The 13,399-nt window shown below is 42.7% G+C and overlaps 1 protein-coding gene across 5 annotated transcripts in view; it reads left to right on the plus strand.

Annotated features, from left to right (window-relative positions):
- The window catches only part of PATJ (PATJ crumbs cell polarity complex component), a 238,175-nt gene that overhangs the window by 189,480 nt on the left and 35,296 nt on the right, over positions 1-13,399 (plus strand). For all 5 annotated transcript variants that reach the window (XM_090047201.1, XM_090047198.1, XM_090047196.1 and 2 more), the window contains one exon: positions 12,181-12,264. In XM_090047201.1, the coding sequence (XP_089903327.1) occupies positions 12,181-12,264 (84 nt within the window). The remainder of the gene's footprint in view (positions 1-12,180; positions 12,265-13,399) is intronic.

Genomic DNA, 13,399 nt, shown 5'->3' on the forward strand with positions numbered 1-13,399 from the left:
TGGGGTAGGAGAGGCTGGGGCCAGCACTGGGCTGGGGCTAGCGGCCTTACCTGCAGTCCTGGGGGCCTCCTGGGGCTGCAGCAGTAGCGTTCCTCCTGCATGGAGCCTGGCTGGCATCTGGAGCGTGGCTTTGGCCAGCCAGGCTGTTTTTGAGCAGTGCATACTGCCCTCACATGCACTGTTCCACATTTTTTTTTTTTGGGGGGGGGGGGGGGATGTTGTTTTTTGCACAGGTTTTTTTGACCCCAGGATATCCAGGGGCAAAAAAATACCACAAAAAACAACACATGCTGCTCCATTGCAGCGTGGAGAGCAGCTAAATGTGTGATATATGGCACCACAAATGTGACTGCAGTGTCACTTACTGCACAGCTGTGCTTATCTGGATGCACCTAAGCAGGCTGTCAGATTAGATACCAGTTTTGCTAGAGCTGTCTTGAGGGCATTTTTCAAGTAGGAGTCGGTAACTGTTCTTTGACAGGTATTGTCCATACAATCTTTGTGAACTGCCTTCCTTCCCCACTCTTATTGGAGCCCTGATCTTACGAGATTCCCTACTGACAAAGGAGCTGAAAGCAGTTGAGTCCGCACATGGGTCCAACAGGCACCGATAGCCAGAAAGAATCCGTCTCACTCATCTGGCCGTATGCAGTACAGTAGTGGTGGGCAATTATTTCAGCTGGAAGGTCACTAAAAAAGTTTTGGAAGCTGTTGAGGGCTGCACGCACAAAATGAATGGTAAAGATATTTTAACAAATTATAGATAAAAAATATCTATACTAAAATCAAACATTACTATACAATATTTTAATTTTATTTTAAAAAATCATTTTGTGTTGATTTGTTTCTTTGAGTAGTGCATATAGAGGTGATTGCATAATAGCTCAAAATAGTCTCTCTCACAAGGAAATCAAAACCACCCAGCAGGACATTCAGCCAAGGGAGGATGCTCCCCCACCCCCTCCGCTCCCCACCCAGCAGAGCTCTCTTACTACCCAGCCACCCTCCAAATCACAAGGGAGCTCCTGCCTCAGCTCACCCCTGACATGTACCCCAAACCTGCCAGCCCCCCACCCCTTCCCACCCACGTTTGCCTTCCACAAAGCCTGGGGAGGCCCAGCAGCCCCCTCGAGCCTGCCTCAGCTCCCTGTGAGGGCCATGCAGGCTGCACCCACCTACATCCTGGAGGAGCCCCTTCCCCCAGAGGGAGTCCCATCTCCAGGGTGCTGGGGGCAGCCTCACCTGGGTGGATGGGACAGGAGGCAGGGCCAGAGCCGGGGTTGGGACTGGGACTTCACCTTGCCAAGAGGTGCTGGGGAAGCTGTGCCACCTCTGGGCACAGGTGTAATCCAGCCACTGCACGGTCCTAATGCTTGAAGTGACTCCTGTCAACTCTGAGCTGTGGGCAGGTAGGGCACTGCCAGGGCCTGAGTGCGGCTCACTCAGAAACTGCATCACAAAGCCTGGCAGGGCTGCTTCTGTCCAAAGATTCATAGACTGAGAGGCTGGAAGGGAGCTCAGAAGATCATCAGGTCCAGCCCCCCTACGCCAAGCAGGAAAGACAGCTGGGGTCAAGTGACCCCAACAGGGTGATCATCCAGTCTCCTCTTGAAGATCTCCAGGTCCAGCTTCCTCTGCGGCACCAGCAGAGGCTGGAGCTGCCACCCATGCTGCCTGGATAGAGTCAGTTGGTGGGCCAGATACGGCCCACAGGCAGTATTTTGCCCACCCCTGCAGAACAGGAATCTATAAAAATGTATGTTAAGGAATCACTGTTAAGATAGGGTAAGTAAATGTTCTTTTGCTGTAATTTCCCTTTGGCTTCAGGACATTCCCATTATCTTTTATTCTGGATCTAATACCTTGGACCCTTTGAGATTGTAGAAATCAAAAAACATCCTGTTTAACATGGAGCAGTGCTATTTGTGTATCATAGCATATACTCTGGGTCTTTCTGTCACACATGAAAACTATTAAATGGTACTTTACTTCCTGATTTGTGCAGTGTTCCCAGATTAATGTAGCATACGTTGTCAAAATATTCAGTGATTAAAGCAACTGCTTTCTGGCACTTAATTGGTGGGGGAAAAGGACAGTATTTTCTAGCAACTTCATACTTTTATACTATGACTTTAAAGAACCACTCGCTTGATATTTTGGAATCCTTTTTTTTTTTTTTGCACTCATGATATTTGTGATTTTTTGCTAAACTATATAGTGGGTTATTATACTGCTTAAAATAAGAGCAGCAAGAAAATGGTAGTCAATGAATACAAAAAGCAAATGGGGAATGATACTATTAAGGACATGACTTTTCAGTAGACCTTAAAGTTTTTCTCCTTAAATAAAATAACTTAAAGAATTTGAGAAGTATGAAACATCCTCAACTTTCTTTGAAGTCAGTGGGAAATTCAGATGATCATTAGGTCAGAAAATTGTACTATATATACAGTGTTTGTGTTCAGACTCTGGAGTAATATTTTTCTGACTGCATGATTTTAGAAAATGGAGAACAGCGCAGCCAAAAAAATGCTTATATTATGTATTTATATGTATTATGTGTACATGGGCATATATCTACACACTCTCTAAATCTCAGGGCATATATCTACACACTCTCTAAATCTCAGGGCATGTGCACATGAACAAATTACCTTGAGGTTAAAGGAAGTGAGTCCTTATTGTGGGCCAGCTGCTGCATGGGAGCTGCCTTTGGAGTAGCTGTCTCCCCAAAAGAGATTTTAATGGGTTTGCTTTCATTTTTCATGGTGTAAAACTATACACTAACAGACAGTTGCTACAGACCAGCTGATGCACAGAAAAGCCCCTCACTCTTTTATCGCTCAGTAACAAAAATAGACCAAAAGAAAATCATTGTTACAATATCCTGTCTTCTGGTGGCCGGCCTATGGAAGTTGAAAACTCTGAACTCTGTTTCTGCTGACTATAGTTTGACATCCTTCATGGTAGAAGTGTGTTGTGTTTCAGTAGCTATAGATCAAAGCTTTTGTCCCTGAGTCCTAAGATGTGTTATGGCATATATTTATGATACTTTTATCCATTAACAGATCATTACAGATGGACACACAGTTGTTGGAATGAGAGAGTGCGTAAGACATCTGTATAGTATTTTTGGAAAGTCTAAGTTTCTTTTAAAATATTAGCTACAATAGTGATACTAAAAATCCCTAATTAATGTAAGTGCTTTTCACAATTTGACATGGTTGGGCAAAATATTATTAAGTAACATCCTGAGCAGGGAAGCCTGATCAAAGTGCAGGTCAATGAAAATAATACCATTGGATTCAATATGCTTTACACCAAGCTCAGAAATGAGAACAGCGCTTTCTGTTTATCTTAAAACTGTGAGTTACGTAAGTCTCATCTCATGTATTTATACTTATGTGCTATTTTAAAATATTTTAGTCTGCTTGAAGGATCCATTGACTCCAATTGTTTTAGATCTGCTTGACAAGCCTGATGAAAATCATGCCACTAAATTAATAATGAATGCTAGTTAAGAAAAACAAGATTTTGGCAGGTTAGTCTAGACATTTCCTTTATCAGTATAAGTAGTTAACTGACCATGTTCTTTCTTATTGCAGTATGTATTGTGAATGTAGCCCACTCAGGTTTTTAACACATGCAAGTTTAATAGTAAACCAAGCACTTTTTACAAATAATTGACATTGGTGATTCATACTGATAGTGTTTGATGCTTTCTGGACATGCTTCAGAGAATGAAGTTCATCTTGGTATTATATAGCTCTTTAGAAATTTCTGTATACTAAATGTTCATTTGGAAACCTGGTAACTATGACTTGGTTGTACTGTTTTAGGAAGTCATGAATGCTATCTTTGGATAGATGTTCTCTGATCATGTTTTAATTTAACTACATTAAAGGAAACCTAAGGTTGGCAAAATTGAGAAATGTGAAAATTAAGACTATGCAGCCTTAATTGGACCTCCTTTGCATGTACATTACAGTTTTGTTTAATTACATAATCCTCTCTCCCCTTCCATTAAATTCATGTTATTCAAGACCCAGGATAGATGCTGTTCACTTAATGAGGAGCTAATACTTTGTTTTATCCTCCTGGTTCAGTGTGTGGCTTTAGGCATTATTTACTGCGTATTACCCTGCAGCAAAATCAGAGCTTTTAATTTCCCCAAGGGCGCTCCTGTAGTCCTCATCACTGCAGCATCTGAATTCTTCACAAAAATTATTGAATTTATCTTCACAATATCTCTCTGACACAAGATAGTTTATTCCCCCTGCTTTGCAGATGAGTATCTGAGGTACAGAGAGCACAAAGTCAAAGTTGTTCACTGATTTGGAGTGGCTGCTTTGGGATGCATACAGTCTATTACAGTTTCTTTTTGGGGAGAACTTAGCATTATTATATCACTTTATATGTTCAAAGCACAACTTCCATTGTTTTTGGTCACTGTTGCAAGTCCTCAGCACTTCTGCAAACTGGACTTCAGGTGTCTAAGTTAGATAGCTAGAAGATAAGCAAGACAAAATTAATGACAGCTGTGAAAAATGGGGTTTAAGTGACTTAGAATCCAGTTCTGTGGGGCTACAAGCCATTGCTTAGCTGCAAGCATGTCCTTTTACATATTCGATGTCTTCCATTTTGTGGATATAGTAAAAGCAGTCTTTCTGCTTTCATTTTCTGTGCTTGCTGTTTCTAGAAGCTGGGAATGGCAACTAGAGGGGGAAAAATTCATCTTGGTCCCTGCAAACTTCAGTGGGATGCAGAGAGATTCTTTGGACAATATAGCTGTTAGATATAACATCTCTCCAGAGCATGTGCAAAATAAGATTTTTTCAAAAGCCTAGAATTTGACTTTGGGTCGTTTTCTATGAGAACAGCAAAAGTAGCGTTCCTGACATGAAGGCCAGATTTCAAGTTCCTCCTCTGAAGTTGCTTTTGCAAAATGATTTTGCAAACTTTTATTTTAATTTGGACAAAATAGCACATTTTTTCTACCATCATTTTTAGAAATAATGGAACCATATCTGCTGAAGCCTTCCCAAAGAAATCAGCCTGAAACAGACTTCCAACATGGAAAAAGTCTGCATAAATACTTAAATTTTATAAGCACTGAACACTGTGTTTTATAATGGACAGTAGTAGGCAAAGTTAGCTGTACACAGTGCTACCATCTGTCTTGATGAAAGTGTATAGCTGGGTAATAGCTGTACCACATAGGTGTGGTGAAGGTAATATTAACTCCAGAGCAGACCCCTTCAAATTAAATGTTACCACAGCCGCATATTGCCTGTAGCAGGTTAGGAGTTAGCTCAGCACAGTTCCTTATTTTCCTGCGTACCCTTGCCTCACAGGAAACACCATAAATATAAATCACCAAGTCAGCAAAAAAATAACGTAACCCGTAAGGTATTAACTCATGCTCTAGGGACTTTTCCCAGATCCTGAGAAGGTGACTGCAGCTTCGTGCTGCTTCTTCAGTCCCATAGCCGTCCTTCTCTCTTTCTAGAGCAAGTTCCATGTCTCACTGGGGTCTTCTCCCAGAAACTGAAAGAGTCCCTGACTTGTTGTTGCAGCCAATAGCCACGAATCTCTCTTTCTCTGACTCTCACAGTCTTTCACTCTCCATTCCCCTAGCTCTTTTCTCCCCTGGAACTTTTTACTTTCTCGGGGCTAGCCAGTTATCCTTATCAGTTGGACCAGTCCTCCTGGGCAGGCCAGCAATTAGATTTTCACTGCCTGCAGCTGCGTTGTAGCCTTTGCAAGCCAACAGCCTACTACACCCAGCAAGCATGTAGCCTACTACACATCCTCCCCTCCCAGGGGGGAACCCTCTTCCGTTTTTTGTTTTTTTTTCCCCGCCTCCCTTCTTGGGAGAAGGAGTCCAACCTCACTAATTGTAACCCCGGGCAGTAGGGTATTGTTCCCAGTCTCTGTCCATCCTCCCGGTGTTTCCAGCCCAGGTCTTTCAGCTCTACCCACTGAGCCCTTGGCTCTCATTTCTGTCCCTCTTGGACGCTGGGCTGTTTGGCCCCGGTTTCTCCTCTCATGAACACTAGCCTGAGCTTTTCTGGCTTCAGGCCATAGCTATCACCTTCCTGGATCCAGCTGCTCAATCTCACTTTCTCTGGCTTAACCTTAGTTAGCCCTCAAGCAGTACTCCCCCAGGGTACTTACTGCCTCAGAACTATTCACAGCTAAACCTGATGTGCTCTCTGGCACCAAGCAACCTTTTCACCCCCTATTAATCATGGCTAGTCCTCTGGTGTAAAACTTAACGGTAAACACTAGCCCTCTGGCTATATACCAAAATCCCCACTCTGGGTCTCCTACTAGACCATATCTCCCTGGAAGCCCTCATCTCCTTTCTTGCAGTTCCCCAGGGCCACTTGGTCTTAGTCAGTCGGTCAGTCCCTCTGCTGCAGCCTTCTTACCCAACTGCTTTTCTCCTTGCTGCCTTTCCTGTGAGGCAATTCTTTAGTCCCCCACAGGGTTGCCATGGATCAGTCTGAGGATAAGTCTGCCCTTCCTTGTTGAGGTTTCTTCTTGAAGCCATAGAAGCCCTCTTGTTCCCTGTTATAATCCCCACCCCCCTTTTTACAACTCATGGGGGGGGGGGTTGTTTTAGAGTTTCGTGTTCCTCTGGCCCCTCTTACTAACAACATAGACACAGGTTATCAGTTTTACCAGCCTGGAGTCTCCCAGTGACCTGCTTCCATGAGTGTCTCCTCTAATTCGGGACCAGCCTCCCACCTGTACTCTGTATTGCAATAACAGTCCGTCACCTCTCCCCGGGTGCAGGCCTCCAATCTGGAGTCTTCTCTTTTGGAAGATTGAGATGGGTTCCCCACCGGGCCCAGACCCCACTGGAAATTACTTTGGTCCCAAGGCTGTTATGACCCCACACTGGCCACAGCCTGGCAGTCTCCATGTGTAGTCTCTATCCATCGTTACCCACATAGGCCTGCCTTATAATATCAGCCCATCAAACATTGCCACCATGTGAGTGGCTTCACTGGGGTGTTCAGCGCTAGCTGTCCCTGTGCCTTTGGCTCTTCTGTCTTGTACCTTCAACTGACTGCATACCTTACTGTCCCAGCTGTCTGGAATACTTGTTTTAGTTTCTTCCAGACTACCCTGAAGCAGAGCACTGCCAGTCTTCCCACTTGTCTTCCCTGTGAGCAGGATATTTATCTCCTTTTTTTCATGGCTGTAGCAGGTGTTGTTACTGTTTCCTCATCTGGCTTCAGCTCTTTCTCAATAATCTCTGGGGACTTCCCTGGGGGTCTTGACTTTTGTTGTCCTTCACGGTGCGGGTGGGGGTTCTATCTGTAGTCTCTGGCATTGGTTCCTGTTGGGGTCCACCTATTTCCCATAGTGACCCACAGGACCCCTTCTTTGCCTGGCAGCTTCCACACCCCTGTGCTTACCCATTGAGGTTTACTGTCCACTTCTGGAAACTTAGTCTTTCTCGGGGTCTTCTCCCCCTCCCTACCTCCTCATCTCCCTTTCTGGGTCTCTACAACCTGCCTCATGGGTGTGGTAGTTCCTAGATCTGTCTGTCTGTCTTTCTCTGGGTTCACTTTTGGGTTGTGGTCCTCTACCTGGTCAATCTCTGTCCCCTCTGCCTTCCCCCTCCCAGAGGGCTCTGTATCTCTTTTTGTGGCTGTGGCACAGTGGCAGACCTCCCTTGGTCCTCTTCCCACTTTGGCTTCCAGCTGTAGGATTTGCCATTTTATAGCCACCACCTCTGCCTCTCTCTATTCCTGGTGGTGGTGTTCAGCCTCCATCTGCTCTAGGAGCCTTTTGCCTCTCTTTCCAAAAGGCCACGGACTAACTGCTGAGTTTGGTCAATTCCTTTCTCAGCCCTTCTATGTCCTGTATATGCCTACCCTCCAGTTTCCGTTGTAGATTGTCTGCCTGCTCATCTGCAAAGAGCTGTGGCTTTAACAGTTCACACTCCAGCTTCTCTGTGTGATCAACAACCCCACACTTCTTCTGGGAACTCAGCCATTTCTCCAGGATTTCTAATGTCCCTTCCTGCATGCACTGCTGCTGTTCTCTCTGGAACTGCTGCATCTGATCTGTCATGAACTGCTGCTGCTGCTGCTTCAGTCCCTTCAGCAGAGCTCCTGTCTCTCATTCTGCCCACATTCTTCACCACCTGTAGCTGGTTTGGAGTTAGAACAGTTCTTTATTTTCCAAATAAAACAGACAGAGCCAATAAAGGGTTCCCAAAACTTAGGATCTTTTTCCAGATCCTGAGAGGGCAACTCTGGCTCCGTACTGCTTCCTCAGCACTACAGTTTTCCCTCTCTCTTTCTAAAACGAGTTCCCTGTCGTAGTGGAGTCTTGTCCCAGAACCTGAGAGTTCCTGGCTCCATCTTACCCTTAGCCATGAAGCTCTCTCCAGCTCTCATAGTCTTTCACTCTCCCTTCCCTGGGAGCTTTTTACTTCTTCTGGGCCAGCCAGTTATCTTTACCAGCTGCCCCAGTCCTCCTGGCCAGGCCTGCAATTAGATTCTTGCTGCCTTCAGCCGAGCTGTAGCTCCTGCATGCCAGCAGCCTGCTATACCCAGCAAGTATGCGGCCTGTTACATGGCTCCTCATGATTTGGCCATAGACTATCTCTTTATTCCAGTACACGTTTATCTCCACTACTGCAGTCCTTAAAATATAACCTCCAACAGGGAGGAGGGACTGTCTTGCTGTGTGTTTGTATGATGCCTAGTACATTGGGGTCTAAACTTTATTGGGGCGTGAGAATACAACTTAAATAGAAAAAGTATTAACCTGGCCTCAGTTTCACAGTCAGCAAAGATAGCAGATACCAGACCTCCTCTGTTGAGACCTGTTTTGCTGTCTGTGCCCTGTCTTCTTTCTTTTGTTTCTCTGCCTTCCACGTTATGCTGATGTTTGCAGAACTTTCTGCTTTCCCATACTTGTACCTTATTGTGATTGCAGTCTTGAGGCTTTTGTTCATACCTGCTGGGATTCTTGTGCTCATATTATATCATTGCCCAGTAACAGTATGAGAAACTGCATTCAGTACTCTGGAGTTGAAACTTTTTGCCCAGATGGTCTGTTGTGTGCATCTGGTGCATTTCCTCATTTCTGTTGGTGTCATGAGTATAATTTCTGGGCAGAAAAATTTGTCTCACAAGGTTGTTCACAATTTTTCCATCGTAAATCTCATTTTCACAAACCAAAAATATGCAAAACTTCCAAGTGATTGAAATGCTTCTTTTGTGTGATTTCAAAATATGATTTCAAAATGTTAGTTTCAGTTGCAGCTGTCTTTACTGGGTTTTTTAATGGTAATTCATGTTTTGAAGTAAAGGTAATTTTTAAAACAATTTTTTTTTGTCAAAACATGTTATTCCACCAATTTTGAAATGCATGTAAAATAAGAAATTCCTCAGAAGTGACTCTTCCTCCTCAAAACTTCCAGTTTTGATAGTTTGGCATTGTCTGGTGAGTTTTATTGAAGAATTCCTGGCCAGCTCTACAAGTCGGGTGCTGATATGGACTGGAGACTCACAGGACTCGCTGTCCTCACACTGTTTCTTGATGACTACATGCTTTGGCTGCATGCTGAATCCACAGGTGCAAACAGAACTGATTGAAATAAGCAGAGCTGTGCTAGTCTCAAATCTCTCTGGATTCTAGAATCCGCAGCTGCAGTGAACCTGCTGGTGTCTAACTGTACAATTTTAAACTGTAATTAACATTTTGGTTGGTTTCAACACAGGCTGGATTATCAGAGGGGTAGATGAAGGAATGGGAGAAAATTATTCTCATTATTAAAGCAGACTGCTGGGAGGTAGCACAGTCCCGCTGGCCAGTGTCAGAAGTTTTGCGTTCTATTTGTGACTGTTACACTGATCTATTCTGTGGCTTTGGGCAAGTTATCTCACAGCCATTCATCCACTAGTAAAACTGGAAGTCTGATACTGCTCTTACTTTACTAAGTGTTTTGAAACCTTCAAGTATAAAGAACTTTAACAGCAGTAATGCGTAAGGGGACAGGGCTCCTACTACTACGTGGTTTTCAGCCTCCTCTCAGAACGTACTGCTGAGATCTGCGACCTCTTTCAGATTAGAAAATGTTTGTCAGCATTATCCCACTAGTTTTCCTCCAAGATGAAAGGCACATTTGATCATTTTTTTCAGCAGATATAAAACCTGGAAAGAAAAAAAAAGATTAAATCGGAGGTTTTGAGGCAGTGACTGCTGAAATGTAAATGAACATGTTGTCTCTTAGTTCCTAGGGTGGTAGCTGGTTCATTTCCTCAAAACCCTACAGTTGCCATTGGTATTGTTCCTTTCAATCAAAGTATTCTTTTGATTTTTTAATTATCTTGGTAACTTGATTACAGAGCTCAGTGTGCTTTTTCCTTCCTTGATGCAGATTAAAATCTCTTTTGCATCAGGGATACTTGTATCAACTGTAATCCATTTGTGATTAAAACCCTTCAAAGTTTGTTTTTTTTTTTTCCTGGATTAATGGTGTAAGTGTATCAAAGACTAGGGCTTGACAATGACGCTGTGCTTCAGTAACAGCAGAGTGGTTGTAAATTTGAGTCCATATCATCAAAGCAAAGTGTAGTGGGATTGAAACAGAGGAAAGTTCTGAATGGTTGTCTTGATCACAGGATTAGCTTCAGGGCATATGATTTTTCTTTCTGTTCAGGTTATACACCATGTATGCCAATAAAGACTCATGAAGTTAGCTCTTGTCACGTCCCCTTGTGTTAAGTCATGTAGTTACACAGCATCTAAAAACACGTATAAAATACAAACACACTTTAAGTTCTCTCATCTGCACGACCAGTCAGGGTCTTGACTTTTGCTGTTCTCAAGCCTTTTTCTTCAAGGGATTTCATTTGGTTGTGTTTTGGAATGGCAGTGTATTGGAAGTGGAAGGACTTTGGGAAAGATATTGCTTTGGTATACTTGAGTGTCATCTGATATATGCATATCAAACTGTGGTTCGCCACATGTGATTACCAACTACAGACTTTAAATTTCCATTGTAGTGGATGATTCTTTGAGGTTCAGTGTTTGGAAAGGAGAGAAGCACATTTTACACTATGAAGTGGCATGCGTTTCTGAAGACGGGGGCCAGTTGTCAGCAGTAGCATATCTATAAGTGGGCGAGTGGGGCATCAGCCCTAAGTTCCAAATTCGGGGGCGAACCACAGTGGCAGTGCCTGGGGGAGTCTGTACCATGGCGCTGGTGCAGCCAGTGTGCAGTGTGCCTGTGCCATCCTGCCACGGCAGCAACAGTGGGAGAACCCAAGACCTGGCAGATAAGACTCCCCCAACCACCTGGTCTCCAGCGGTTGGAATAATATATCTATCCCCATCTGTCTGTCTGGCTCTCTGCTTCCCCCTCCTCCCTGCACAGGGCATCAAAGGAGCTCACTAGGCCTCTGGTTATCGGTATCAGAAATGCCTTCTGTTGAGCATTCACCTATATGCTTCAGGGGAAAAAATAAAACAATGCAAAAGCAAAATGCTAGGAAAAAGAGAACAGTATGTTCTCTGTAATGCTTTTTCTTTAGAGACATCTACTGCTGGCAATAAGATTATATCACTGAAACCTTCCCTGCAGCTACATCTGCCACTGCCTACATTTTCCAACCTCAGTAATAAACTAATACTTGCCAGTGTTCATTTCTTCTGGCTTTCATTTCTCACAGATTGAACCAGCGCTATTTACCACAAAGCATCAAGTTTGCACTTAACATTGAGCATCTATGCCAAGCCCTTAAAACTATTCATAACTCTGAAGAATCTGGTTTTAAATTATATCGTAAAAAGTAAATGAGATTAATATACTAGTTCACACAGAGTTCATATATTGCTGACGCCAGCATATAAACATGATAGAAGTCGCATAAGAAGTTCTAGGCAAGACTACTCTGAAGTGGTGAATAAAATCTTTTTAACCAAAATATAGATTGTTGATAAAAGGTTATGACAGAAATTTTCTTACACGCAAATATTGAAGACCTATGTCATATTCTTTTTGTCTTCACATCAACTAGCACTTGAAATGCTGTGTCTTCTTAATATATTGGCACTAAATTATGAGCTGCATGCAGTGGGTCAATAGCCATCACTTCTAAGAAATGTTTGCAATGCCGAAGTAATGCAGATATGTAATTCCCACAGGATGCTATAGTTATTCACGAAGTTTATGAAGAAGGCGCAGCAGCTAGAGATGGCCGACTTTGGGCTGGTGATCAAATTCTTGAGGTAAATCTGCAAATTTTATTTAAATGTCTTAATGTTTAATTTAAAGTTGTTTTCTGAAAAAGCCCTTAACTACTTGGAAGATGCCGGTGTGTTATATATCAGTTACCGTATGATCTTGAGGATTATTTTCTCCAAAAAAAGAACAGCAATAAGAAATGCCCAACAAATCATATTTTGTTACAATTGGTGACTGTATTAAATTTGATCAGACAAGATGTGTCTTGAATTACATGATTCAGCTTCCATGTACAGTAATTCATAAGCATGCATCTGGTAAATCTTTTATTTAGAAGTCCCTACTGATACAGTGTTACTTTCTTATGTTCATGTCTTCCTTAATGTTGTTGTAATACCCTTCAGCATTAGTACATCTTGACAATTAGTAATATAAATAATCAAAGGCGTAATATTTTTTTTCTTACACTTCATGCAGTCTTCGTGTCTAGCCTAAAACCTCAGAAACATTTAAGGGGAATGCTGAAAAAAAAAGGAAGCATCTATTTGCCTGTCCTCAAACGTAGGAATCAATCCTTTAAATTTAAAGTGCTCTACATTACAGAAAACAATACAAATAAGTCCATGCTTGAAGAGTCAGTTCAGAATATTCATAGATGGTCTGTGATGGGTAGGTAGTGTGTGATGTAAAACCTTTTTGGCTGTATTTGTTTCTTTAACTAAAGGGATTTGATTAACTAGATGTTAAAAGAAACAAGTTATGGTGAACGTATGAATTTCTTTCTGTAACCTTGTGCAAGAAATAGGCCAACAACAGAACTGTTTTTCTTCCCCCCGCCTCCCTCGGAGATGAATATAAATCCAAGAATAGAATACAGATGGCAAAGAGTTAAGAAAGGGAGGCTGTTGATTGCAAAATTAAGCTAAAGTCAGCCTATGGTGGTTCTAGTGCAGCTGTTTACAGTGCCTCTCTGTCAAATCAGGACAAATTCCCAGCACACCCATTACAGCGCTAGTGCATGGGGTTAGAAAAATAGCGAGGGGTACCTAGGGAGTTGTCTTTACAGCTCTTTCACAGAAAATATTTTTTTAGTATTCAGACTATATATTTTTTTCATTTTAAAACAAGTGTGTATTCACAAAATGAGACCACGAAGCACGTAAAAAAAAAAAATGGACA

Source organism: Crocodylus siamensis, chromosome 5, assembly GCF_052110815.1.
Source record: "Crocodylus siamensis isolate JL-2025a chromosome 5, ASM5211081v1, whole genome shotgun sequence".
NCBI lineage: Eukaryota > Metazoa > Chordata > Crocodylia > Crocodylidae > Crocodylus > Crocodylus siamensis.